Source organism: Pseudonaja textilis, chromosome 2, assembly GCF_049901715.1.
Source record: "Pseudonaja textilis isolate UNSWEBS1 chromosome 2, rPseTex1.2, whole genome shotgun sequence".
NCBI lineage: Eukaryota > Metazoa > Chordata > Lepidosauria > Squamata > Elapidae > Pseudonaja > Pseudonaja textilis.
Window position 1 is genome coordinate 31,557,949 of NC_141991.1, and position 27,146 is coordinate 31,585,094.

At 39.5% G+C, this 27,146-nt stretch overlaps 2 protein-coding genes across 4 annotated transcripts in view; both read right to left on the minus strand.

Moving 5' to 3' along the window:
• Positions 1 to 27,146, minus strand: part of EOGT (EGF domain specific O-linked N-acetylglucosamine transferase) — a 669,726-nt gene that overhangs the window by 383,931 nt on the left and 258,649 nt on the right. The window lies entirely within an intron of this gene.
• TAFA4 (TAFA chemokine like family member 4) overlaps positions 4,086 to 27,146 on the minus strand; it is a 198,479-nt gene continuing 175,418 nt past the window's right edge. For all 3 annotated transcript variants that reach the window (XM_087923637.1, XM_087923635.1, XM_087923636.1), the window contains 2 exons: positions 22,549 to 22,673; positions 4,086 to 7,080 (listed from right to left, as the gene is read on the minus strand). In XM_087923637.1, the coding sequence (XP_087779763.1) occupies positions 7,069 to 7,080; positions 22,549 to 22,673 (137 nt within the window). In that variant the 3' untranslated portion in view covers positions 4,086 to 7,068. The remainder of the gene's footprint in view (positions 7,081 to 22,548; positions 22,674 to 27,146) is intronic.

The window sequence follows — 27,146 nt, forward strand, 5'->3', positions numbered from 1 at the left end:
GCTTTGGAATTCATTTCTTTTCAGCATCTGTGGGTTTTCCCACTGGGGAATGAACTCAGGAAATTTCTTCCAACAGAGTAAAACAGTAAATTGGAACAGTAAAACTTCCAGCAAGTTTTGGGGTGTGAAAGTTCATGTTGAGGAGATGGCCCACTGTGGAGTTCATATGGAAATTGAATAAAAGGGAGGAAGGAATATGCAGGCTTGCTTGCAGCCTTCCTCAGTTCCAATAGCACCTGTGGTGGTATTTTATCGGTTCGTCCCAGTTTGGCCAAACTGGTAGTAAAAAAATTGCTACTGGTTCATCTGAACCAGTAGTAAAAAATGCTAGTTTCAGCCAAACTGGTATTTCCAATTATCAGCTGTGACACATGATTTAGATTAGCTAGAAAGCAGGAAATTGTAGGAGGGGGGCTGATCCCCCACCCCTCGCTTCAAAGTGCTTCTTTTCAGCACCTAGGAAGCTTCCCTGAGGCCCACTAGGCCAAAAATGGGGCATGGGGGGCGTGCTATGAAAGAAGAAAAAGAGAAAGACCCCCAGTCACATGACCACATAGCCACACCCACCCAGTCACGACACATTGCCATACCCAACCAAGTCACATGACATAGCCACGCCCACCAAGCAATGCCCACAGAACTGATAGTAAAAAAATGTTGAATCCCACTACTGAATGGCACTGGAGGGATGCCCCCTTTACTTTCAGGGAGGTCCTTCATGGGGCACATATATTAAATGAAGCAGGCATAAATCGGTCAGAGGGGCTCCAATTTTCTCCACAACATACTTGGGGATATGGAGTCAAAAGCCGTTTTGAAATCTATAAAATGACATATAGGGAGGTTCTATTGCGGGAGGATTATTTTTCAATGAGAAAGTGAAGGTGTTAAGCAGATGTACTGTGAGCCAGGAGCTAGGTGGGTAAATTTTGCAAGGCAGTAGTTTCTCCCACTGGGAATGAGGTATCATCGACACCCTGGTCTCCCTTCTCTGCCATCACTCTGTCTGCCAAGCCTCACTTTTTGCGCCAAGGCAGGAGAGCGTATATTCTAGCAAAGAGACCCAAAGAATTACAGAAGCATGAGCAGCAAAATTGTGGGTTCACTGACAATCAGTAGTCCCAACTCTTTAGCAAGGGGAAGAGCATCCTTTAGCTTGTTCAGTGAGAGAAGAGATGTAAGGAGAGTCAGGTTCCTGCAGGACCAAAGGAATCTGCTGAAATCTGGAAGTAGATGAAAGTACTAAATATCTCTGAATTTCTATAGTCTTTGTTGGACTCTGTTCCTCTGCTTTGTTGGACTTATAGGCCCCAGTGCCATTATGGGAGCTGGCCCAGGTTCTTTTCTTGCTTGTGGATGGCATTTTTAGGCCACGGGACTAAATTAGAGGGGTGAGATGGTGAGAGCTTATTTTAGGAGCTGCTGTTTTGTTTCGTTACCATCTTGGCTCCTTCCCTAAGAGCCCCAATCTGATGAACTTCCAATTTGTTGTGAGAACAGTGCTCCTAAGGAGCCCATTCAACAGAACAGTTCTATTATAAAATTTGGGTGCCACCCAAAGCATTAGGGTGTAGGTCAACAGGTCTGCACACAATGAATAGTATTCATTTATTCTTGCAATCTGATGCCTGCTTGGTCTTTGGTTTGTTTTAAATCAATTACTGATCCATAATAATAATATATCAGCGATAAAAGGAATGTATGTTATCAACATAGTTCTTTGAGTGCCCATACTCAGCAAGGAAGAATAATTATATTGTTTTCCTCTTTTGAAGCAATACTACATACAACACCAGAGATCTACCACCTTCAGGGTCTGACAGATTTATTGCCAATATTTAATTTAATCTTATTTGGATGTAAATTTCTCTTACAAATAGGTTGTTTTTTTTTTGGTGAAGGGGGGGCATTTAAAACCAGGAAATAACTGCTGTTGAACTTATAAAAAGGCATTGTGAAGTAAATATACACACAACAGCAATAGCACAGACTCTTTAGTAAGATTTTTAAAATTTGCCAGTATTGTTTTCTCCTATAAAAATAGTAGAACTATTTAATGGTCCATAAAATAACTCAAACAATTAATTTAAACCATTCTCTAATGTGAACTTCCACTCAAAGGTTAAGTGGACCATATCGCTAACCAAATAATCTGTATAAAGAACATTCACGGGTTCAATCCTTACACTGATATAGTCAATCCTCCCAGATAAACCAGACAGAAATCAGGATTTGATGAACTAATTCTATTTTATTGTAAGGCTGCATTAACAGAATTTTGCAAGTCTAAAAGCACAAACTTCCTAACACCATCCGTTTTAATTGTTTGATCTTCTCACTGTTAAGATTAAGAGATTAATGGAGTTGGAAGGGACCTTGTGAGTCATCTAGTCCAACCCCCTGCCCAAGCAGGACACCCTATACCATTTCTGACAGATGACAGTCCAATCTCTTCTTGAAAGCCTCCAGTGATGAAGCTTCCACAACTTCCAAAGGCAAGATGTTCCATTGGTTGACTGTTCTCACTGTCAGAAAAGTTCATATTTCTAGGCTGAATCTCTTCTTGATCAGTTTCCATCCATTATTTCTGTTAAGATTCTGCCTCAAGGACTTTTGTTTCCACATGGAAACCACTTCTGAATTTTATGCTTGATGTGGAAAAGAATAAAACTCTGACTTTGGGTTTTACAGATTAGACAGATAGATTTTTATAGAAATGAACTTGTTCATACTATTATGAAAAAGCAAAAAGCTTCTTTTTCCCCTCTATCTTTCCTCACTTCTCTTCCCACTTCCCCTCCCTCCTCACAGCTCTTCTATTTAATTTTGTATTTTACAATACTCTATAACTCAACTAAAAATGTTTTTTTTTTAAAAAAAAAAAAGATTCTGCCTCTCTTGTCTTATTGTATCCTAGGCAGAATCTCTTCCCCTCTTCCTCCAATTTTTCCACTTTCCATTTACAAATATTTAAAAATGTTGTGATGCTTGGCATTCCTTCTGGAGAACTATTTATTGATGAAATTTGCTTTCTGCCCATCTTGTATCCCCTGATACTGGGTAGCTTGCAATATAAAAGCATTAAAAAAACATTAAAATCATCAATCCTAAAACACAGCCGATAAAATCATTAACAAATTAAAAACATTTAAGATTAGATGACAAAGAAGAGAGCCGGACAAAGAGGGGAGGAATTAAGTTTAATGAGTTAAGATTAATTTAGATTTTATGGATGCCTGATCCCACTCACTCCAAAATTATTTTGCCACTCTAAAAAGAATATAACATTGACTTGTTTGATCAGGAATAAAATAATAAGTACTTTTATTGGGAAACCATTATGAACATTTTGCTTAAAATGGACAGAAATGAGTTGGTTATTTCTAGATCAGATGACTGAAAGAGGTTGAAGAAGCAACTATGTAATACAGTATAATTTTAACTGAGATGGAATGATACAGAGGTGGTATTCAGCAGGTTCTGATTAGTTCTGGAGAACTGGTAGTGGAAATTTTGAGTAGTTCAGAGAACCGGTAAATACTACCTTGGACTGGAGATTTTACAGTATTCTTCCCCTGCCACGCCCACCAAGCCATGCCCACAGAACTGGTAGTAAAAAATTTTTTTGAATCCCACCACTGGAATGATACTAAGTTTATACCTGCTGTAAAGAAGATCAGAAGTCACTTTTTTAAATGTCTTTTTCTTTTTCTGCACTTTTACCTCTATCTCTTCTTTCTTAATCTCATTTTCTGTACTTTTTTCATGTTTATCTTTTGCATGTGTAAAAATCGCTAACAATATATTTAAAAAGGATTACAGAAAAGTTAAATTTGAAGTGTATCAAGGTGAAATTGTTTATCCATAAATTGCAGAGTGTCTGCAGATACCCCCCTTTGAAACTGTCAGACTGCATGTCCAATCTGATCAAATCAAAACATATCCATCTATCCATCCATTCATCAATCCATCCATCAAACGCTGGTAAAGTGAAAATGCCATCAGCAGTACCCTGGTTCCATCTTTATTTCCAAACATGCCCTATAAGTTCCCACAAGCATTCCAAACAAATAATGAAAAAGATATGCTGTTGCATCTTTATTCTTTATTAAGAACACATTCATCTGCCCAGAGAAAAGTTAATAATTTGATATTATAGAAGGTCCAAAGGATGAACACATAAAAGGTATGGCAACCTCAATATGCTGGTAAAGCTTTGCTCACTATGGCTGCCATTTTACAGATCACCCCTCCCACTACGTGGCCATTATGATTAAATCCCAATACATTGAGTGGCTAAATAATGGGGAAAACTGTTTTTGATCCATTATTTATCTCCAAGGATTTTCCAAATAGTTAGTGGGGTGGGGGGGGGGGGAGGGCAGCTGCCCCATTAACTAATCCTAGCCAATTATTAAAATTAAAATTCTGAAGCAAAAATGGAGAACTGTTATCCTGATTTTTTTTTAAAAAAGGAGTTCTGTGAAGATTTTGGAATGATGTATGAGTATCTCAAAACGTTCCTCACAAAATAAAACCTAACAATGATTATTCTAAACAACTTTGCACTGTTACAAGAAAATTCCCATACCCGAGTGAATACACATTAGTGTAACATCAACTTCATGTTTTTGGCATTTCTGAATCTATAAAAATTAGTTATGTTAACGCAGAAAAAATACATAAAATACAGCAATTGTGGGGGTCACTTATGGTAAATCTGTAGGGAAAGATACATGGATGGCTGCTTTTAAACGTATTTTAATGTATTTCAAAGTAAAGAGATACATCCAGGACAAGACTAAAAGTGAACTTTCTTTTGTATAAGCTGAAACAAACAAAAGGGGGAAGATGAGACCCGGAATGAAATACAATTAAAGCAATAAGAAGCAGTTACATGTCAAAAATCATATGAATTAGAAAATATAGCCTCTTAAAGAACTGCATTAATTAACTGCATTAATTACTATAAATAGCAACTAACTGAAAGAGGAGGTATTTCTTCTACCTAGAACATTGTCTATAGGACATAAGTATATTTCTAAATAAGTGGTATACAGCAAGCAAGTCAAGCAAAAGAGAGATTCCTCCCACCTACTGTATAATTCTAGATAAAATATTGGCAGTTGAATCCAAAGTTCCCAGATGCTCTGTGTCTTACAATCACTGTTTTCCAGTTTGCTTCATTGGCACCATGAAGGACATTGCCCGAACTCAGCTCACAAGGTCAGAAATCAGATTAAATGTAGTTAAGCACCAATACAGGCAACCAAAATATACTGTACACGGGCAGTTCCCATTCTAAAGATTTTCCTGTATCTTTTGGTGCATTGATATGGATGTCCAGTTAAAAGATCATAATATTATATATGAAAGGCAGAGGGTTAGAAGTGTTGCTATACAGGATACTGTTATTCTATGCGAGTTTATAGATGTTATCATGAGTAAAGGTTTTAATTTTGTATGTGGAATATACAGTATGGATGGACAGATCTATCAAGTTCAGTTTGTTGAACTTGATATTTTTTTCCAGGTTTGCATCACCATATATAAAGTTTGGTGCATGTCTCCAAATGTATACACTTTGATTTGCAGTGTTGATTAATGCAGAGCTTTTGCAAAAAAAATCCTTTTGATAGATTGAAATGTTTTCATATTGTATATTGTACATTTGCACAATATAGTTCATTAGTATACCACAATTGATTCTCCTATTTTGGTGATGTGTGAGGATGGATAAGGAAATGTAATCTTCCTTTCCAGTAAATACAGTTCACTCACATGTGAACAAAATAGTTCCTTTTTCATTTTATTTGATTTCTACACTCCAAAAGCCCTTGGTGCATCTGTCCATGACCATCATCAATTGAAAATGCCAGCAATGTATACATTTTATTTTATTTATTTAGCTTAAAAATGAACTGACCGCCTGTGGACTTTAAATAAGCTGTTTAGTATATGAAACTAAAAGGGATGCAGTGGCTCAGTGGCTAAGTCACTGAGCTTGTTGATCGGAAAGGTCAGCAGTTCGATGGTTCAAATCCCTAGCACTGCGTAACAGTGAGCTCCCGTTACTTGTCTCAGCTTCTGCCAACCATGTAAAAATGCAAGTAGAAAAATAGGGACCACTTTGGTGGGAAGGTAACAGCATTCCATGCGCCTTTGGAGTTTAATCATGCCGGCCACATGACCACAAAGACATCTTTGGACAGCGCTGGCTCTTCGGCTTTGTAATGGAGATGAGCACCGTCCCCTAAAACCGGAAACGACTAGCACATAGCTACGAGGGAAACCTTTACCTTTATCTATATGGAACTAGCAAAAAGAAAACGGAGACCTCAATATTCCTTGACTTGGGTGAAATTTCTAATCAATGCTTGCATTTTCTTTCTGTTTCTGGCTGCAGTGAAACAGAGTAGTACTTATAATTCTATTTTATAAATGGGTGGACATCTCTGATGCTGTAAACACTATCTACTTGTAGAACAAGTATTGTCTCTACTCTCTTTAACACTGTACAAATGGAAAGAAACAAAGTTGTACAGACTGTTAACAGAATATAAAGATTGGCATAAGCTACCATTTACCGAGCATGAAGTTTTACTTCGTGAGCTCATTTAATTCTTATTAAATCCTACATAAAAATATATTGATGTAAATATTTAAACATTAATTCAATTGTCTTTCCTACCACATTCATCTGAATTATTTCTGCTTCTTCATCTAATTATTCCCACAAGTTATGCGAACCCAGTTTGAGTATTTAAATATCATAAATCAGATGATACACTCCACTAAATGTTTTGGCTTCCCTTTTCACAATTGTTCATCCTGAACGTGAAAGGGCTGGACTTACAGTCCCTGTTTTACAGTTCTTTATAAGAAATTTGTATTTTGAAGAGTGCTGTCATCATTAAAAAGAAGGCAGTTCTAGTTCTTGCCAGCTAACTTGAAAAGTTGACAGTACAAACTTGACACTTTCCTTTCCAAGTAAATGTCTCTGCGCAGCAGTCAGGAAATTTGGTTGTAAATCCCATTATTCCAACTTTGACACATGTTTACTTTGTGCTACCGTGTCACCTGCAAGCAAAGAAAAAGAGAAATGAGAGAATCATACATATAAATATTGTTGCTGACAATTGGTTCTTAAAACCTCTTCAGAGAGTTTAAATATGCAGAATGGAGATAAAACACATACAAACATAAAACCAGTACATTATCCTCACAGACAGATCTTTGCAGTAGCATCTGAGAGAACCAATGGCTTGGGAAAGAGGTGAATTTTAACCTGTTGACAAAATGTGATGATGACGTATTCCAGCAATAGTAGTAGTCCAACTGCAAATGTTTCAGTCACAGAAGTCCATTTTTGACCTTTGTGCATGCTTTCAAACTACTAGGTAGTTAGGAGTTGGGGCAGGAATGGGAGTATGAAGGAGTGAGGTCCCGTTCCTGAGCCAGCTCCTACCCAGCTCCTGCCACCTACCAGTTTGAAAGTGTTGTGGTTAACCAACTGTAGATGCGGACGGCTGAGGAGAGCGAGGACTCAGATGAGGGGCCAGGACCATTAGGGAGTGGACTGCTGCCTTCAGAGATTGTGGGGGCTGGCAGCAGCGATGAGGAGGTTCCCCAGGATCCTGTGCCAAGTGCGCATGTGCGCAGGGTTGCTCGTAGGAAAGAGCAGCTGCAGCAGCACGGGCAACTCGGGATTAAAGCTGCAAGGTAATGGCCCCTCCTTCAAAAAGATAAAAGCCAGCTGTGAATCAGACGTTCTTTGTAGGAAGCAAAAACGTTTTGAAACTCCAGCCTTGTGGACACTGCAGTATCTTAAGTTGGTATTTGAAGACTCTTACGTTGTACAATATTTCTTATCTGTTATTCTTGGCAGCCTCGCACAGTTTTTGCGAGGCTTGTGCTTATCAAAGTTAATTAGTTTGCAGCAGCCTTTTAACTGGGGATTCATAAGAATCATTAAAAGGTTTCTGTTCCCTTTGGTTTGTGTTTGTTTTATTGGAAAAGGGTTTGGGTCAGAACAGAAAGTATGCAAATGCAAATAGATTAATGGGTACCACTTTGGTGGGAATTCCATGCGCCTTCAGCATATAACCATGCTGGCCACATCATCACAACAATGTTGGATCCCTTAACCAAGAAACAGAGATGACCATCATGCACTAGTCGGACATGACCGGACAGGGAAATCTGCAAATGCAGTTCATGTGTTGAGAGGATATAATGTCCTATAAAGGATGTGTTATGGACCTCTCTTTTCCTACTTTTTCTATTTTCACTTTTGAAGGAAGGTGGTGACAAACTGCCAGTCCTGGTTTTTCAATGAATTGTAAATCCATATTTACAAAAGAACTGTGGTGGTGCAGTGGTTAAAATGCAGTAATGCAGACTGCCAGCAGTTCGATTTTGACCAGCTAAAGGGTTAACCCAGCCTTCCATCCTGCTGAGTTCGGTAAAATGAGAACCCATATTGTTGGGGGAAATATGCTGACTCTGTGAACTGCTTAGAGAGAGCTGTAAATATAAGTCTAAGTGTTATTACTATTGCTAATTGCAGTTGGAAATTGTGGTACTTATGGCAATCTGTTTAGGGGAAATGCTCCTTTTGTTCTCAAGTTAAAACCTGAAGCTAGAATCATAAGTGTTTGCGGATTCTTTACAAGTCCTTCTTTCTAGAGATTCACCAAATACTGAGCATTTATGGCAGTACTGTGTTTATTGCTTTTCTGTTAATTTTTTCAGAAAGTTGAATGTTTTGAGTGTTTTGGATTTAACAGATGTAACGCATTCAAAGTCTGCATACTTTTGATGGGTATCATTTTACACTTTCCTTCATTTAAAAGTACAAAGACATTGGGAATATAAATCTATATTATAAAACACAAGTTGTTCATAAGTAAATTTCATGCTTTATTTAATTATTGTTTTCAATTTATATGGGCAGAAATTCATGACTCTGGGTTAACAATTTTGAATAGTATAAAATCATAACAAAAACAGAAAAACAAAAAACACAATCATAAAACAACTGGGCTTAAAAACAATCCCATCTATCACAAATAAACATAAACAATGCACAGGCTCTAGTCCACCTCCTGTCCTTCAGGCCTGTTGGGGAAGCTAAGTTTTTTAAGGCCTTACCAATTAAGGTCAGGACCAATCTGACCTCCAGTGTATGGTGTTCCAAAAGGTGGGTGCTATGACAGAAAATGTTCCCTTCTTGGACACAGCCAGATTGCATTCCTTAGAAAAAAGAACCTAAACGTTTTCTGCCAATCCTAATGGGATGGGTAGGAATGGTGGGGAGAGGGGCGAATCCTCACATAACTTGGCCCCATTTTGTCCTTTTGAAAAAATAAAAGAGTAATTATGGCACTGTTTTGTAACATTGGAGGTTTTTAAGAAGAGATTGGACAAACATTTGTCTGAAACAGTACGTTTCCTTGCTTGAGCATGGGAGTCAACTAGAACAACCTTTTGGACCTCAGGGACCACCAAACTCATAATTTTAAATTTTGGGGACCACTAGTATGAATTTTGACTGACGGTGGCTTGCTGACGTTGGGGTGGGGGGAGAGAGAGAGAGAGAGAGAGATCTGATATAACCTCTCTCCGTCTCTCTCTCACACACACACAAACACACAGAGGCATGGATGGGATTCAAATGTCTTAACAACTGGTTCTGTGGGCGTGACCTAATTTGTGGGTGTGGCTTGGTGGTCATGTGACTAGTTGGACATGGCTTGCGTGTAAATATTATAAATATTTACGTAAATATTGAATTTTTTATTAAAAAAAGAGCAACTTTTACTCAAAATCAGGCAAAGCAGGCAGGCAGATTGAGTTGCTCACAGAATCATTCAGAGATCTATCTATCTGCCATCAGCTGAGTCTGTCACATAAAATTTGCTTGCAGTGAGTCTGCACTGAATAATAGAAGCTTCAATCCTAAGGAAGGTTCGGCTCTGCTTAAAAGCAGAGCCGAAGATCTGAAGACTAGCTAGAAAGCAAGAAATGCAATGATTTCCTGCTTTCTAGCTAATCTAAATCTCCTGGCACAGCAGAACAGCTGATGGCCAGGGAAAAAAAAGGAAAAACAGCAACTTAGCAGGCAAGGTTGCCAGGTAAGGAGTTAGTGGGTGGGGAGGGTTCCTGCGGGCCATGTGGGTGGCACAGCCGTGTGTTCCTGTGCAGCCTGGATTAATTGCTTTGGGGGGTGCTCTGGGGGTGACATTTCTCTGCGGACCACCAAAATTTTCTTGCGGACCAGCAGTGGGCCGCCACCCACCAGTTAGTGGCCACTGGACTAGAAGACCACCAAGGTCCCTTCTAACTCTGTTATTCTGTTATTCTAATTCAACAAGAGTTAAAGCAAGAGTTCTCAATCAGTAGTCCAGAGACCACTGGTAGAACTTTGAAGGGAACTGCAAATGCTCCATAGCAGAGGGGCATTTTCCTTAATCGCTAAAATCTTGCAAATGCCAAATACTGGGAGTTTTCAAGCACGAATACTGACAACTCAGTGCTTGAGGGGGCTTCAAATAAAAGTCATTCATCAATTTTTCCTGAAGATTGACAACTTATGAACGTCAACTAGGACAGTGGTCCTCAACCTTTTTGGGTTTTCGGACCAGCGGGGGTGTCAGGATTCCAAGTGATACACTCATAGCTAACAAAACTCCAAAGCAGGTAGGTTGCTCAAAGAATAGTTTTATTGGATCTATCAAATTGGCACAGATCTAGTGAAAACTGACTCTGAAAGTTCCTGTGGTTTTCACCTAATTAAAAGTAAAAATTCTTCCCTTTCCCCAAACAATCAGTCACATGGTCCAATCGAGGTGCCATCTGGTTGCCGGGTAACATCACTCCTCTCTCTGACCATGTATGAGAATGTTTTGTTGTGGCTACAAAACCCCAGCTGTCTCTATTCTCCCCTCCCTATCCCTCAACTCCAGTGTGGCAACACTGAAGCAACAAAATGGCTTCTGTCAGGTCAGCTTCAGGGTTGACAGGGGGAAGTGAGGAAAGGGGATGGTTCCATGTGAATGGCAGGCACTTGTGCACACAGCTCCATTTGCTCAAGGGGAAGGTGCACATGCCCGCTGCTCATACAAGTAGAGCTGCACTCACATAAGTGTTTGCCCGCCACTTGCACAGCCCAGTGCTAAATGGGGCATGGCCTAGGAGTTGGGAACCCTGATCTAGGGGGATCCATAGGTGGTATTCATCAAGTTCTGACCACTTCTGGAGAACCAGTAGCAGAACATTTGAGTAGTTCAGAGAACAAGCAAATACCACCTCTGACTGGCCCTGTCCCCTCTGCCTCCCGAGTCCCAGCTGATCAGCTGGATCTTCTTTTGTTGCCCTGCACAGGAGAACGGAGCTGGAAAGCAGGTTAGTGGGTTGGGAAGGAATGGGATTTTGCAATAACCTTCCTCCTGGAGTGGGGAGGGAATGGAGATTTTGTAGTATGCTTCCCCTGCCACGCCCACCAAGCCATGCCCACAGAACCGGTAGTAAAAAAAAAATTGAATCCCACCACTGCGGGGATCATATATAATATTAAGCCTGGTCTTCAAAACAGTTTATGGAAGGAGGAGTGTATGAAGGAAATGGTCCAAATAAAGGGAAGAAAGGTAACAGCAGAGTTAAAGGATTGGTAGGACTCTCTGGAATCAGAGAGAAAAAGAACTTTATTCAGACTCTTAGGTAAATGCTGACAAAAGATAAGGAATATCCAAAAGCTTTAGGTTGGTTTCAGATAACTACCTTGGCCTTTAAGCTTTCACAATACATTGTATGTACATTTTGAAACAGCCCAGTTAGTTATGCTCAGTGAACGTACACAACAAAGTACATTCCATTGATTTTTATTTAGTTTTTGTAATCCTTTCAAAACTGGCTTATCTGTTTGCTAGAATTCATCTTGTCCAAACAGTTATTGTTGCTATTAACAACATGCAAAAGCATCATTAGCCATGGTTTTGTAGATGCTTTTCTTTTTATGTTTCTGATCAAATGACTTTTTCAGGTCTAGAATTGCTCTACAGTGCAGCTGAGAGGAATATGTTCCTTTTAAAGGAGCCTTCCTTGCTAAAAGTTTTGAGCAACTTTTCAAATACCTGATCATTTGTAAGGAGATTTTCATGCATTACTCTGAGAATTATGTTCTCATTTCCCTCCCATCCCTGTTAATACCAAAGCTTTCACTGTTGATGGCACAATCTGTATAATCAATATACAAAGTGGAGGCTCACTCTGCCTGGCTTTCACACTCATTTTCAAATTAGTTTTAAAATTAATACTGCATAAAATATATCAATATTAGCTTTTCTATCATTGGAGTTTGAAGAAAATTTCATAAAATTGCTTACTTGCGTTAACTGGCTGTCATGAATTTTTTGTATTCTTTTCTGAGTAAATACATTATTAAACAGACACGATTTTGACCAAATTACAGAAATCCTATGTAGTGTAACTTCTGAACCTGTACTAATAATATCATGGTGATATTATCCACAAGATAAATAGTTATTCATATTTCAATCTGCTGACAAGGGTACTTGCTTCCTGGACTATGATTCCCTATTGTTCAAGGGATACCCACACCAAGTTTTATATTAGAATTTTGTTTTTAAGAATACAAATTTTGTTTTTAAGGGTTCAGCAACCCTCAGAAATATCGAAGTTGTACCAACTTCTGCAACTTGCACATAGAGATTTCTTCTATGTTGCCCTGGTGATTCTAAATGGATAAATGTCAGAGCTATGCAAGAGCTTTGGGCATCCAAAGAATATCTACCCAGATAATATTCAGGATACCTATAATTACAAAAAGAAATTTAAGTATCAAGAGCCCAAATTAATACTTCTCAAGGGCAGAGACCTTGAGAAGCAGGGAACGGTGACTCCATCTTCTCAAAGCATCACCCTCTGTTGGTGTCACATTCAACAAGCTAAGTAAATAGATTTCCTCATCCATGATACTCATCAAGTTTAGAATCATTTACTTCTCAACTGCATTGGGATCTGTTCAATTAAGGGACTTGCTCCAGGCCTTTCATCACTTTATTCCTTTCATAGAAGAATAGAATAGAACAAAACAGAATAGAACAAACAGAGTTGGAAGGGACCTTGGAGGTCTTCTAGTCCAACTCCCTGCTTAGGCAGGAAACCCTACACCACTTCAGACAAACGGTTGTCCAATCTCTTCTTAAAAACTTGCAGTGTTGGAGCATTTACAACTTCTGGAGGCAAGTTGTTCCACTGATTAATGGCTCTAACTGTCAGGTGATTTCTCCTTAGTTCTAGGTTGCTTCTCTCCTTGATGAGTTTCCATCCATTGCTCCTTGTCTTACCCTCAGGTGCTTTGGAGAATAGCTTGACTCCCTCTTCCTTGTGGCAACCCCTGAGATATTGGAACACTGCTATCGTGTCACCTCAAGACCTTCTTTTCATTAAAGTAGACCAGGAATGTCAAACTCATGGCTCACGGGCTGGATGCATCATATGCTAGCCCCGTCCCCACCTGCTTTAGCGAAGGGGAAAACAGTCCCATGATGCCGCCATGACGCCGTGAGTTTGACATCCCTGAATTAGACATACCCAATTCCAGCAACTGCTCTTTATATGTTTTAGCCTCCAGTCCCCTAATCATCTTTGTTGCTCTTCTTGTCACTCTTTCCAGAGTCTCAACATCTTTTTTCAATATCATGGTGACCAAAACTGTATGCCTTGTAAAAGACAGTAGTGTTTTTTACTGTATGCGTGGATAAGCAAAACAGCACATAGTATTTTAACCTTTGGGTGTTGCTGCTGTTGTTATTTGGTGTAGATGCATCCAGATACTGACAGTTTTATTTTAGACCTATTCCTAGTAATTCTAGGTTATGGAATTTGCCTTTTAAGTGACATATTTTACTTTTATTTATTTATTCAAATTCATTAGTCCAACTCCAATGAACTCTCGGCAGTGTAGAAAACTAGGAATAAAATATAAAACAGATAAAAACATGAAACCAAATGGACAGCCCAGACTGAAATAATATTACAGACATTAAATATTAAACAAGATCCTGGACAAACAATAGTACATCAACCCAAGGCCTGGGACCAAAGACAGGTTTTCTGGAACTCCAGAAAAAGAGAGTGACATCCTGATCTCTGTGGACATGCTGTTTTAGAGCAGAATGGTACAACTCACTATGGCCAACTCGTTGTGGCCAACTCACTGCGGCCAACTCAGTGCAGCCAACTCACCATAGGACAACTCTCCTTGGGACAATTTTACAATTAAATTTAATTATTTAAAATAAGAAAAAAATATTTTAATTTTTGTAATTCACATTTCATTCCGTCCTTCCTTTTGCAACCTTTCTTTAATGATTCTATTTCACCATTATATTAGTATAACTCTTGGCCCAGCAACAGTTTGGCACATGTCAAGTTGGCCATGACGAGTTGACTGCAGCAAATTGTCATAGACCCTGGGGCTGCACAGAGAAGACACACATTTTCCTCCACAAAATGACATATATATAAATAGAGGAAACCTGGAGTGCACTCATTCTGCTGGAACATCCTGGGTAAGCAGAAACAATTGGAGCCATTCAGCACCTACTGTATGCCATATAGGGCTTTATAACCAGCACTTTGGAAGCCAAATGGAAGTGAATGCAGCTTGTACAGCAATAGAGAGACATGGGTACCCCAAGAGGCACACGCTACTTACTCATGGCATTGCATTCTGAAACAGCTGTAGTCTTGGGGTGCCCCATGTGGAGCACATTGCAATAATTCAGTTGTGAGATGACCAGGGCATGAGAAACTATCTAAATATTTAACATTGCTGTGATAATTTCTAAAGAAACCAAATGCAACTGTCATTTTTTGCTATAATGGATAACATCAGCAATAACTTCTTTGAGAAACTGAAGCAGCACAGAGGTTACAACAAATAAACCTTTTTGATTTAAATCTAGAATTATTCTTTAAGCAAATAACAATAAAAACGAGATGCCTTGATGTGTTCTATTTTTATGTATAGGAGAGCCAAATAAGAGTGAACCATGTTTTTGAGAATCTGAATTCTAAAATTGTACTTCTCAAGTCACAATTGGGCCATCATATCAAGAAAATAAGATGGGAGTTACATTTAAACACAAACCAAAAATCATTGTGTATATTGCACTAAGTTAGAGTTTATTTGAACAACTGCCTAGGTTCAGATAATTGAGCCCTGGTGGTGCAGTGGTTAGAATGCAATATTGTGGGCTAATTTTGCCAACTGCCAGCAGTTCAATCCTGACCAACTCAAGGTTGACTCAGCCTTCCATCCTTCTGAGGTGGGTAAAATGAGGACCCAGATTGTTGGAGGCAATATGCTGACTCTGTAAACTGCTTCGAGAGGGCTGTAAATCACTATGGAGCAGTATATAAGTCTAAGTGCTATTGTTATTGTGTACAGGTGGTCCTCGACTTATGATCACAATTGTGCCCAAAATTTCCAGTGCTAAGCAAGACAGTTGTTAAGTGAGTTTTGCCCCATTTTACGACTTTTCTTGCCACTGTTCTTAAGTGAACACTGCAGTTGTTAAGTTAGGAACACAGTAGCTAAGTAAATCTGGCTTCTCCATTGACTTTCCTTGTCAGAGGGTCACAAAAGACAATCAGGTGGATGCTGGGGGACTGCAACTGTCATAAAAACAGGTTGATTGCCAAGCATCCAAATTTTGATCATGTGACCAAAGGAATGCTGCAATGGTCATTAGCGTGAAATATGGTCATAAGTCCCTTTTTTCAGTGCCGTTGTAAGCTCAGTCACTAAAGGAATTGTTACAAGTCAATGACCTGTAAGTCATGCTTTACTATGGTTATGTTCACACAATCTGCTAAGCCAAAACTAAATAACATTGTGGCTTAGCATAAAAGATTGATTCAAGCCAAAGAGATAGAAAGTAGTTAGGAAAGGATGAAAATGTCATGCATTTAATTCCAAGAATCTATTCATCTATTTTCCTTTTAAACTACCTTTAAAAATAGATAGAAACGTGCATTCAACTGCATTTTTATGCATTGTTCCCTTGTCTGGATGTTGTATATACATACTGATAAGAAGATGAGGCCTGTTCTCCCTTGCCTGTTCTTATGAACAATCCAGTTGGAAAACCCACTTAGGCCACTGAGTCCCGCTCTATGCAAGATTTCAGATCAAAGCGCCCGAGAGAGAGGCTTTCTTCTTTAAAAATTTAAAACACAGCACCTGCTATCCAAGATAAAAAATCTTTCTGACAATATGCAAGTGTATTATGCTCTGGTCTTCTATTCTGGTTGATAAGATAGGGCTGTCCTGCTGGAGCTTGGAGGTCAGCCAATTTACAAAATATTGTCCAGGGAAGTCGTCATTCTTCTGCATGCTTGCACTTAAGCCCTGAATTTTTGAGCTACTGAAATTCACCTTTAACTGTAAAAGTGCAAAAGAGAAGATGGGGAGCAAAATACCTGCTACCCTTACGAGTTTCACCTCCTCTACCATCCATTTATCTTCCATCTATAAAGAGGTATGTTTATTTCTGTATGGATCTGTGTGCACAGGTGTGTGCGGGGGATTTTCTGAATGGAGAGGTGCCTTTTGCTAATGAGCTGCTTCTGTTCCCTTGGTTAGCACAACAGGGATCCGCGCCGGTTCATTCATCGTTATACCTACATGAATTCACAGTGTGAAAGGAAGCTTAATGTCTTATCTGAATATCCCTGCCCCTTGTTTTTCCTCTCCCAGCGAAAAACATACTGAGATACCAAGAAGAAAAATGGGGAAAGCCTCATCACGGGCAAATTAGCAAATTAAAGATACTTGCAGCACCTTTGGGTTGCAATGCCAACCCATTAAGATCAAAGTGAGCTTTGCCATTGACTTCACTGGGAGGCAGATTGCACACCTGGGGCTCTCTTCTTTGAAGAGGGGAGTTCCTAGCTTGTTACTTTAATGAAGCAAAGCCAGTTTAAGGGCACTCCTGGGTGCTAATTCAGCATCGTAGCTAATCTCAAACTGTAGATGTGCACAAAAGGCTAAATCAGACGTGGAATCTAGATTCATACTCGTAGAGGAGGAGAAACTCCTCGTACTCATTTGCATTCTAGAATAGAATAGAATAGAATTCTTTATTGGCCAAGTGAATATGTCTTGGTGCAAATACTCTCAGTATTATAAAGAAAAGATACATTTGTCAAGAATCATAAGGTACAACACTTAATAATAAGTCATAAGGTACAATAAGCAATCAAATCAGACGAGGAAACAGTCAATATAAATCGTAAGTATACAAGCGACAAAGTTACAGTGATACAGTCACAAGTGGGAGGGGATGGGTGATAAGGAGTGATGACAAGATTAACAGTAATAGTAGTGCAGACTTTGTAATAGTTGAACAGTATGGAGGGAATTATTATTTAGCAGAGTGGTGGCATTCGGGAAAAAACTGTTCCTGTGTCTAGTTGTTCCGGTGTGCAATGCTCTATGGGAGCAAGGAGTTGAAACAGTTCATGTCCGGGATGTGAAGGGTCTGTAAATATTTTCACAGCCCTCTTTTTGACTCGTGCAGTATACAGGTCCTCAATTGAAGGCAGGTGTGTAGCAATTGTTTTTTCTGCAGTTCTAATTATCCTCTGAAGTCTGTGTCTGTTCTGTTGGATTGCAAAACCAATCAAACAGTTATAGAGGTGTAGATGATAGACTCAATAATTCCTCTGTAGAACTGTATCAGCAGCTCCTTGGGCAGTTTAAGTTTTCTGAGTTGGCGCAGAAAGAACATTCTTTGTTGTGCTTTTTTGATGACGTTTTTGATGTTCTATGTAAGCCAGTCAGGTCTTTGGCCCCTGCATGGACGTTTTTTCTTCTTCTTTAGATTGTACTGGCTTCTGGTGACTTCCCCAAGTGTTTTTTTATTGCAGGCCCAACTAAGTGGTGGGATTCAAATTATTTTACCACCAATTTGGTGGGCATGGCTTGGTGGGCATGCTTTGTCTAATGTGCACATGTGCAGTTTTCCTGCAGCACCAATCAGCTGAGAGGATAAAGAAAAGTGCAGGGGCAGGTGGGACGGCTGATCCTGCACTTTGCTCTTCTTTTTCCTCTCAGCTGATTGTCGCAAGCTTTTTTTTCTTCCTCTCAGCTGATCCTCAGAGGCTTGTTTTACTACTGGTTCGGCCCAACCGGTCCACCACTGGTCCAACTGCACAAGAGGCTACCGGTGATGGATCATTGCTCCACTCAGTCTGAATAATAAGTGGGCTTGAAACCGTTATTATTTTCATTTTTGTCTTACTTTATGTGTGCGAACAACTCACGTGCTTCGCTTCCCTCTGTTATGCTTTGAGTCTCTTGGTCTGCTATCGTTCTTTTTGATGGCTTACACCTCAAATCAGCTTAGAAAGACCTGAATGAATAACCCAGGGTGGCATATGCAGCAGGCTCTGGTAACACTGACTCATGCTCTTATCGCCATGGGTCTGAACATGACCTTATTATCTCACTCTACATGGGGCTGCCCTTGAAGACAACCTAAAAGCTGCCCCAGATGGAAGAAGCACTGCCTTCCTGCAGACAGATGAGAGGTCTTATTGTAAAATGACACCAATGCTGCACGAGTGCTGGTGTTCTGATCCAAATAGAATCTGCTTATCTGTTACACAGGAGTGGAGAAGGCATGTTGCAAAACCTAACTTCCTGGGATAAAGTTATTTTATCTTCGAGGGTCCAACAGCTCTCTCCCTATCGATGTGTTTTTAAGCCTATAAAGATGGCCCTCTTCATACAGCATTCAGGGTATAAGGAGCCAAAACAGATGGCAGATGTCTAATGCGCTGTTTTAAGACTGGTTACTTCTGTGGAATAACAGAGGTATTTTTATTATGAACTTTAAAATACGAGGACCAAATGACGTGCACTATAGCGTTTGTGGTTTTACTATTTGTGTTATTTTTATTAGATTGTGAACTGTCTTGAATCTTGAATGGGATCAGCATAAATTGATAAGAATAAACTAATAAAAAGTACCCACGTGAAATCAATAGTATTTTCACTTGTATAAAAGAATTTTTCTTTCTCCCTCTTTTCCCTCAATTTTCCAGAACATATTTATTCTGTCTCATTTTAGATCATGGGTGTCAAACTCGACTGCATCACGTGACATTTTTTGCCTTTGCGGAACTGGGGTGGGCGTGGCCTGTGTGGGGCACATCCGGCCCATGGGCTGCCAGTTTGACACCCCTGATTTAGATCATACATTCCAGAAAAAAAAAAATCTGAGTAATCCCTGTTCTCTGTAGCAGAATATATTGCATCTGTGCCTTTTTTCAAGCTAGCAGAGCTTTCAGCTTGTGAATGGTGACAATAAGGTCTGCATCAAAGCAACCAGCCCCAACAGGTTTCTTGAAAGCTGAAGTTTAAATCAGTGTCAGGTGACCAACTACTACAGATCAGATTGAAAATTTTAGCTAAAGCTTTAATAACGGCCTGTGGCAGAGTTATGCCATGTGTGTGTCTTAGAAAGAAGCCATACTATCAAATAGAATTTATCTTCAAGTCAGAGTGCCTAGGAGCAGCATCCTACGTTTAGCAAGCCAGATCAGAGCCAAGTTCAAATAATTATAATCAAATATTCCAGGTTACACCATTCTTCCATTGAGCCCTTTATGGCTACCATAAGCTTCTCACAGATCTTAGCAGAGTTTCTTCCCCCAGTCTCCACTTTTTAAACCTGAGATGGTCAAAAAGCAAATCCACAAAGTTCTGAATGCACAGCGTTTTATTTAGTTACCTTAATTAAAAAGCAGGTCACTTAAGCTAAGATCCAAGTGTTTGATTTGTCTCTTGAAGTTTTCTGACTAACTGGGATGGGTCGGTGTTAAGGCAAATACAATTCCTTTCTGAGATTTAACCCTTTAGTCCAACATAGTTAGTGAGAATGATTCCAGTCACATGCTCTCCCATGTACATGCAATGCTTTTGTGAACATGGACTGCCCCATTTATCTCGAAGTACGGAATGCATGCTTGCATGTGAATGCATGCACTGTCCGAAGTGATTTGTGGGCTATGAGCCCTTGGAAATGGTAATGTTCCATAATGCCTATAATCTGAGCAGTAAGTCATCATGCTTTTCAAAGTATTTTGGTATCACGATCAACGCTTCCATTTTGTAGGAAATAAAGTTTGTTGCACAAAAAAGAGACTTTTTAGAGTTCATGCATATTCCTGGGCTTGCCACATTTTATGTGCCTTATGCTTTAAATTTAACGCAGGCTTAAGCTGTCGGGAAGATTTGAAAGCCCATCCTTTACATTCATCTCTGTATAAGAATGAAAAATATCAATATCAAAAGCAAAGCGTGATTCTGAGTAGTGCGAGGCAAAAATCAACCAGGTGTTTTAGGGGAAGAGCATTTTTTCCTCAATTGACAAGCTAGTCTTGGTTTTATCTACGTATTTAGCAAGTTGGCAAACAAATCACAGATGCCGTCAGCCTGCTCAGTTGTCAATTCTTCTTTATAGCCTAAGTTTACACATCTCCAGTTTTCAGAGACAGCTTACTATACCTTAGATTTTCAAATTTGGAATGAAAAAAAAAAATCCAAAACAAGAACATTGAAAAACTACGGTTTGCACCTTGCCAGATGATCTGAGGCCAGTTGCAAACTCCAGGTGACCAACAAATGGCAGCAAAGAGTTCCCTATTTGTGTATCTTTGCCTGTCCTTCAGCCTATTTGTTTGTTTTGGTTTTTTGCTCCAAGCTTTAAAAATCATGCACTTCCCAGGAAAATAAACACTGTTGAGTTTGTCCTCATGGATAGACTTGGCTCACCAAGGTCCTCCTTAATAAGTCCTCAGATTGACTTTAGAATAGAATAGAATTACAGAGTTGGAAGGGACCTTGGAGGTCTTCTAGTCCAATGCCCTGCCTAGGTAGGAAACCTTACATCACTTCAAACAAATGGTTATCCAACATCTTTTTAAAAATTTCCAGTGTTAGAGCACCCACATCTTCTGGAGGCAAGTTGTTCCACTGATTAATTGTTCTAACTGTCAGGAAATTTCTCCTTAGTTCTAAGTTGCTTCTCTCCTTGATTAGTTTGCTTCTCCATTGCTTCTTGTCTTACCCTCAGGTGCTTTGGAGAATAACTTGACTCCCTCTTCTTTGTGGAGGCCCCTGAGATATTGGAACACTGCTATCATGTCTCCCCTTTGCTTTTGTGTTGTTTTGGCAGGAAAGGAGGGAGTAAATGTGTCTATTTCCAAACAAAGCACTGGATTGAGAGAGGCAACTTGTACCCCCAAGAGATTTAGGACCACCAAATCCGCAATTGGCAATATTGGCTAAGCCTGATTGCTGAATGCCAAACCTGTGGTGGACATCAAATTGCCTATCCTACACTGGACTGTATCCATCTACTATTAAGTTCTTTTAAGTCTATAGTAGCTATGTAGGTCCCAATGTTCTTGAAAATAAAAATGATACCCAGGACTGACAATTTAAAACAATCTCTATACTTGTGTAAAATTAAAAAAAAAATAGGTGTAAAGGAGACGTAATGATTGCCATAGAAAATAGTCCAACTTCAGTCATAGGAAATAAAGATGGGACACTCATTGTGTATGTGCAGAGTTCTCCATCCCTTCCATACCAGTAATCTCAGCTGCACTGAAATGCCAGGCAATGATGTTGCGTGCATTTTTAAAAATTCTTGCTTTCGTGTGACCCAAAAATCAAAGTCAATGCATGGATACTGAGAGAAAGGCAGCACTAAAGATTGTGATGTGTGTAACTTAAAAAAAAGAAAGAAGCTGCAACCTCAGCTCAATCTTGACTCCAGTATTGTCTTTTAGTTCTTTCCCGTAAATGACTGTCATTCATTCCTTATTATAGGAGGAACAGACCACTGACTTTGGGGACATTATGGTAATTAATAAAGCCTGACCGTACACTGCATGGCTTCATCTTCAGGAACTAAACTACTACAGGAGATAAATTGCAGTCCCAAAAGACTAATGCAATATGCAAGTCCCCTTCCCACAGAACTGGCACCAAGGTGAATGGTGTTTGTATCTGTGCATCTGAATATCCACATGGGCCTGTGTGCACATATGCCTCAAGAGGTCTTTGGGGTAACAATGTCCATGCTTAATATAGAAAATTACAAAAAATGGAGGGAGATGTGATTGGATGCCCCGCTTTCGGGTTAAAATTGGAAGGGGAAGAGAAGATTGGGTTAGGACACAGTTCACTTGGGAGATGTTTTCTTCATAGGTAAAGCCTCTACCTCTGCTATTTGACCCAATGGAGAAAAACATAGTTTCCATTTAATAACATACATGATTTCCATCCTGGAGGGGCGGAGCAGAAAACTCTTATTTCAAGAAGAAATTTAAATCTCAAGAAAATAGAGTAAGTTAAACTCTCCTTTCCCACCCAGTATGATCAGCCCCTGATATTGGTCCACTTGAGAGCAGGGAGGTGAGTCCATCCATCCAACCACTTACCTTGGTTGTTTTAATTTTGTTTCCACTGCTGCATGACCAACCTGTGTAATCTGGAAGCACTTTACATTCTTCTCCTTCCAGACAAGGGTTCATATGACACCACCACTTCTGGATAACAATGGCAGCTAGAAAGCAAAAAATGAAGTCATTTCAGAACAACATGCAATAAATGGGACCCAGAAAATGCTGCCCGGAAGCAGCTAATAGCTACTGGATCTTCCCACCGTTGGCATCTCCAAATGTGTTGAAGCCGCAGGCCAAAAGGCACGCTAGATGGGAATTCTGGGAGTTTCATTGCCAACACAACTGATAGTCTATGGAGATTCTCAGTCATGCAGGTCATGGTTGCCACAAAGGTGTTTTTCCCCACCCTTTTTTTTCCAACTGAACTTTCTTGATTTTGCTTGAAGACATTTCACTTCTCATCCAAGAAACTTCTTCAGTTCTAATTAACTTGTGGGAAAGGGAAAGATCCTTGGAAGAGAACAATGTTTACATTCTAGACAGAGAGGACCTGGAGCTTGAAAAAAGAATCAAAGAAGCGATGTTGAAATTGAACAGAGAGAGAGGAGTATGACACGGCCTATATCTTACAGTGCAGTCCTTTCAGCAGTCCCAAGGCACTTCCACATTTATTTTATTTTTTTTGCACTCTGATTCAGGTGACTCTGAGGACATAAATTAATCCCCAGGTGGTTTCAACGATTATCGGTGTTAGCTATTGGCTGACTGAGAAGAGTACCAGTCTTTTCCATTATCCATCAGTTAGGTAGAATTGAAGAAGCTTCTTGGATGAGAAGCAAAAAGTTTTCAAGAAAAATCAAGACATCAAATCCAGTTGCTGTTTGGAGAAAAGCACCTTTGGGACAACATATCTGAGAATGAAAAGCTCTTGCTATACCATGGAATCCGTGTAAGCAAGGATAATAAATTGCAGTTCATGCAACAGATTCCAATGAGAATATCCTCCCTGCCTTCTAATCCACTTAATAACTAAGGTTCTCTTGACAGAAAGTTACCAAAAAAAAAAAAAACCCATTAAATGCTAGGAAAAGAACATTTTAAAACCACATAGGAAAAAAATCAATGTCAGTTAAAAATAACAAAACAGAAACAATATTTCTATGCACACAGAGAAATTGGCATTTTATTTTATTTTCTTCTCCCGTTGAGTAGCCCCATCTTTTATTAAGCTGGAAATTGCTTCTGAAATTCTATTTTTTTTCCTTACGGCAGTTTGTGAAACGACGGTCAAGAATAAGGGAAGGGGATCAAGAAAGTTGTTTGAGTTCCCCCAATTTCATGAATGAATTTTTAGGCCCAATTATTCTCATATGCATATCCTTAAGGATTTCTTTTAGGAGGCATTCCGTAAACAGTTTCTATCCTCCTTCCTCACATCAAAAGGATCTTCAAAAAGAATCCACACATCTCATTTTTCCAATTCTCCAAGCTATGGTTTGAAAGGAACTTCTGAAATGTAGCATTTAATGATTCACTGATATTTGTATTCTGCTCTGCTCTGGACATTCTAGGCCAGGTAGGAAACTTGGTTTCTTTTATCTTATGGATTCAATTCCCAGAACCTGAGTGAGCCATAAAGCCTCTCATGCCTGGCCTACTGGTTTTTCAGTTGTGAGGAAATCATTTTTGACTCAATGGGACTGTTTAATATACAAATGTAGGACATATAAAGAATATACATGTCCTACATTTGTATATTAAACAGTCCCATTCAAGTAAAAATTGATTTCCTCACAACTGAAAACCAGTAGGCCAGGCATGGGAACCTTTATGGCTCACTCAGGAATTCTGGGAGTTGAAGTCCATAAGTGATAAAAGAGCCAAGTTTCCCTACCCCTGTTCTAGGCGGCTAAAATGCAGATCATCAGACAGATTTAAAATATTTGAGACATTCGGTTTGTTTTTTGTTTTTTTTTTAAAAAGACCCAGATTTTTTGTTCTGTGAAATAACAGGACCACTGGACTGCTCTGGAATTTGGAGGACATTTCATAGAGATGGGACAGCTGTTGAAAAGGACTGATTCTTCTGCTCCTACTGTGGAGGGATGCCTCAAGTCCAAAAGAATCCCTCATCATCTCATCAGCCTTTGCCCCAGTCATTTCCTTTGGTTCTGCCAATGTATCCAGATCTGAACAAGATGGAATCCAGATGAGCAATTTTATCAGAAAACTGTTTGATCTTTCAAATCAACCTAAAGAAAGAGCTTCTGAACTGTCCTTACTTGCTGCTGCTGGATGGCATTCCCTACCCAGAACCTTTCCTACCTGTGTGGTTCATATCTTCTCTTTTCTGCCATGTTCTTTTCTTACCATGACCATAGTCATAATTGTCCATTTCAGCAAAGCGGATAGAGCTCCTTCCTCAACAAACATCTGCCTCTTACTCAAAGAATTGCAAGCTTATCACTGACTCTGGATATGTCCATTGACACACAGTGACAAAATTCCAGGAGGGAGAATGGCAAGTATTTGAGAGCTTGATTTCCTCATTTGTAGGGGAAAGAGATCCCTTATCCAGCCACGAGAATTGCCTCCTATTTCCTCCAGTCCTTCCTTCCTTTTCTTTTGTGAATACTTTAATAGAAGATGCCTTTGTTTCTACAAAGTACAGCTTGCTCCAGCAAACTCTGGATAAAACAAATCACTCTGATTTAAGATTACAAACCAGGAATTGACTATAATCATGCTATGTTGATTCACATATTATCAGCAAATTCAATTCAATTGTGTACATAGTTACAGTTTTGATGGGTGCGTGTGTGTATCCCTCTTTTATTATTTGTACAAATAGGGTGAACATATCCAACCCACCTTCCTCTTCCTATTATCCCCACAACAACAATCCTGTGAGGTGAGTTGGGCTGAGAGAATGAGTGGCCCAAAGTCACCCAGCTGGCTTTCATGGCTAAGGCAGGATTAGAACTCACAATTTTCTTCTTTTTAGCTTTAACTAGACCAAATTGGCTTTCAAGTTTACTATCCAGTTTACTCTACTATCCAGGGAGGGAATTGAAGAAGAAAAGGATAAAGTAAAACAAAAACACACCACCCACCATCAAAGCTGTAAATGAGTGCAGACAGGTTTCTGCACCTCTAACTCCACCATGTACAATTACATCCATGCACTGGGAGACAAGATTTAAATTGGTCTTGGATGTGGTTACTGGCCATACAGAAAAATCTCTGCAGGCTACTATAACTACTATTATTATTCCTACTTCAAGATAATTCAAAGTAGTTTACAGTGGTGTCTTTCAAATATTGTGTTTATTACAAGTTTGTTGAGAGAGGGAGAGAGAATAGCTCAAGGATACACAGTGGTCATATGATAATTTGAAGCTACATTACCTTCAGTCCAAGTCCTAAACACTAACCAATTTACTGTATATGAAATGTGGCTTATGAATGATGCTGTTCCTACTTTTGATCTAAAATAGCTATATTGAAATCTATGCTTCATTATTAACCTATAATCCCAAAAGCTATTCTTGGGTTGTTCTTCAGAAAGTACAAGGAAAGGACTGACCAAGCATGCCACTCAAGTATAATGTTAATGCAACTGGGTGGTTAACATGCTGGCACAGAAACCTGGAGACGGTGAGTTCTAGTTCTGCTTTAGGCATTAAGAGTGGCTGGGTGATTTTGGGCCAGTCACTCTTTTTCAGCCCAAATCATTTCAAAGCATTGTTGTTATGGTGAAAATAGGAGGAGGAAAGAGTATTATGAATGCTTGCCACCTTGAGGTACTTATAAAGTAATAAAAGCGGGATCAAAATTGATTAAACAAACAGCCTTGTGAGATGGTCCAAAGAATAGGCCCACCTAGGTACTAGCTCTAAACTGTATTGTAAGATTAACAAAATAACAGTTGGAAGGGACCCTGCTCAAGCAGGAGATCCTATACCATTTAATACAAAAGGTTGTCCAGTCTCTTTCTAAAAGCCTCCAGTGATTAACTACCCACCGCTTCTGAAGGCAAGCCGTTCCACTGGTTTATTCTCACTGTCAGGAAATTTCTCCTTCGTTCTCCTTGGTTAGTTTCCAACCATCGCTTCTTGCCTTGCCTTCCGGTGCTTTGGAAAGTAGGTTGACCCCTGCTTATGGCACCTCTTCAAATATTGAAACACTGCTATCACGTTGCCCCTAGTCTTTCTTTTCACATTACACGAACGTTAATAGAAACTTGCAAATCTGAAAGTACAACTCTCCCACCTTACCTTTACAATCCAAGAAACTAGAGAAGATCCTTCCTGAGAAGTTTGCCATGCCCACATTCCTTCTACGGGTTCAGATGCCTCTTATTTGCCTGTTGCCTACTCTGTGACTCTTCCTCCTGCCTCCCAGGTTATTCCCTCATTGCCCATATAAAATAATCAGGACACAGCCTCAGGAAGCAAGAATGGCCTTCAATGCAGTATCCTAATGCAACAAGCTAAAAAATATAAGGGAATGTTTGCCAACAGTGCAATTTCAAAATAATCAACTGAAGATTAGCAGCTGTATGTCTGTTTTACAATACGTGTATACGTCTCACGGAGCAAGACTCCGGACAGCATTCAAGGAACAACCAGAAA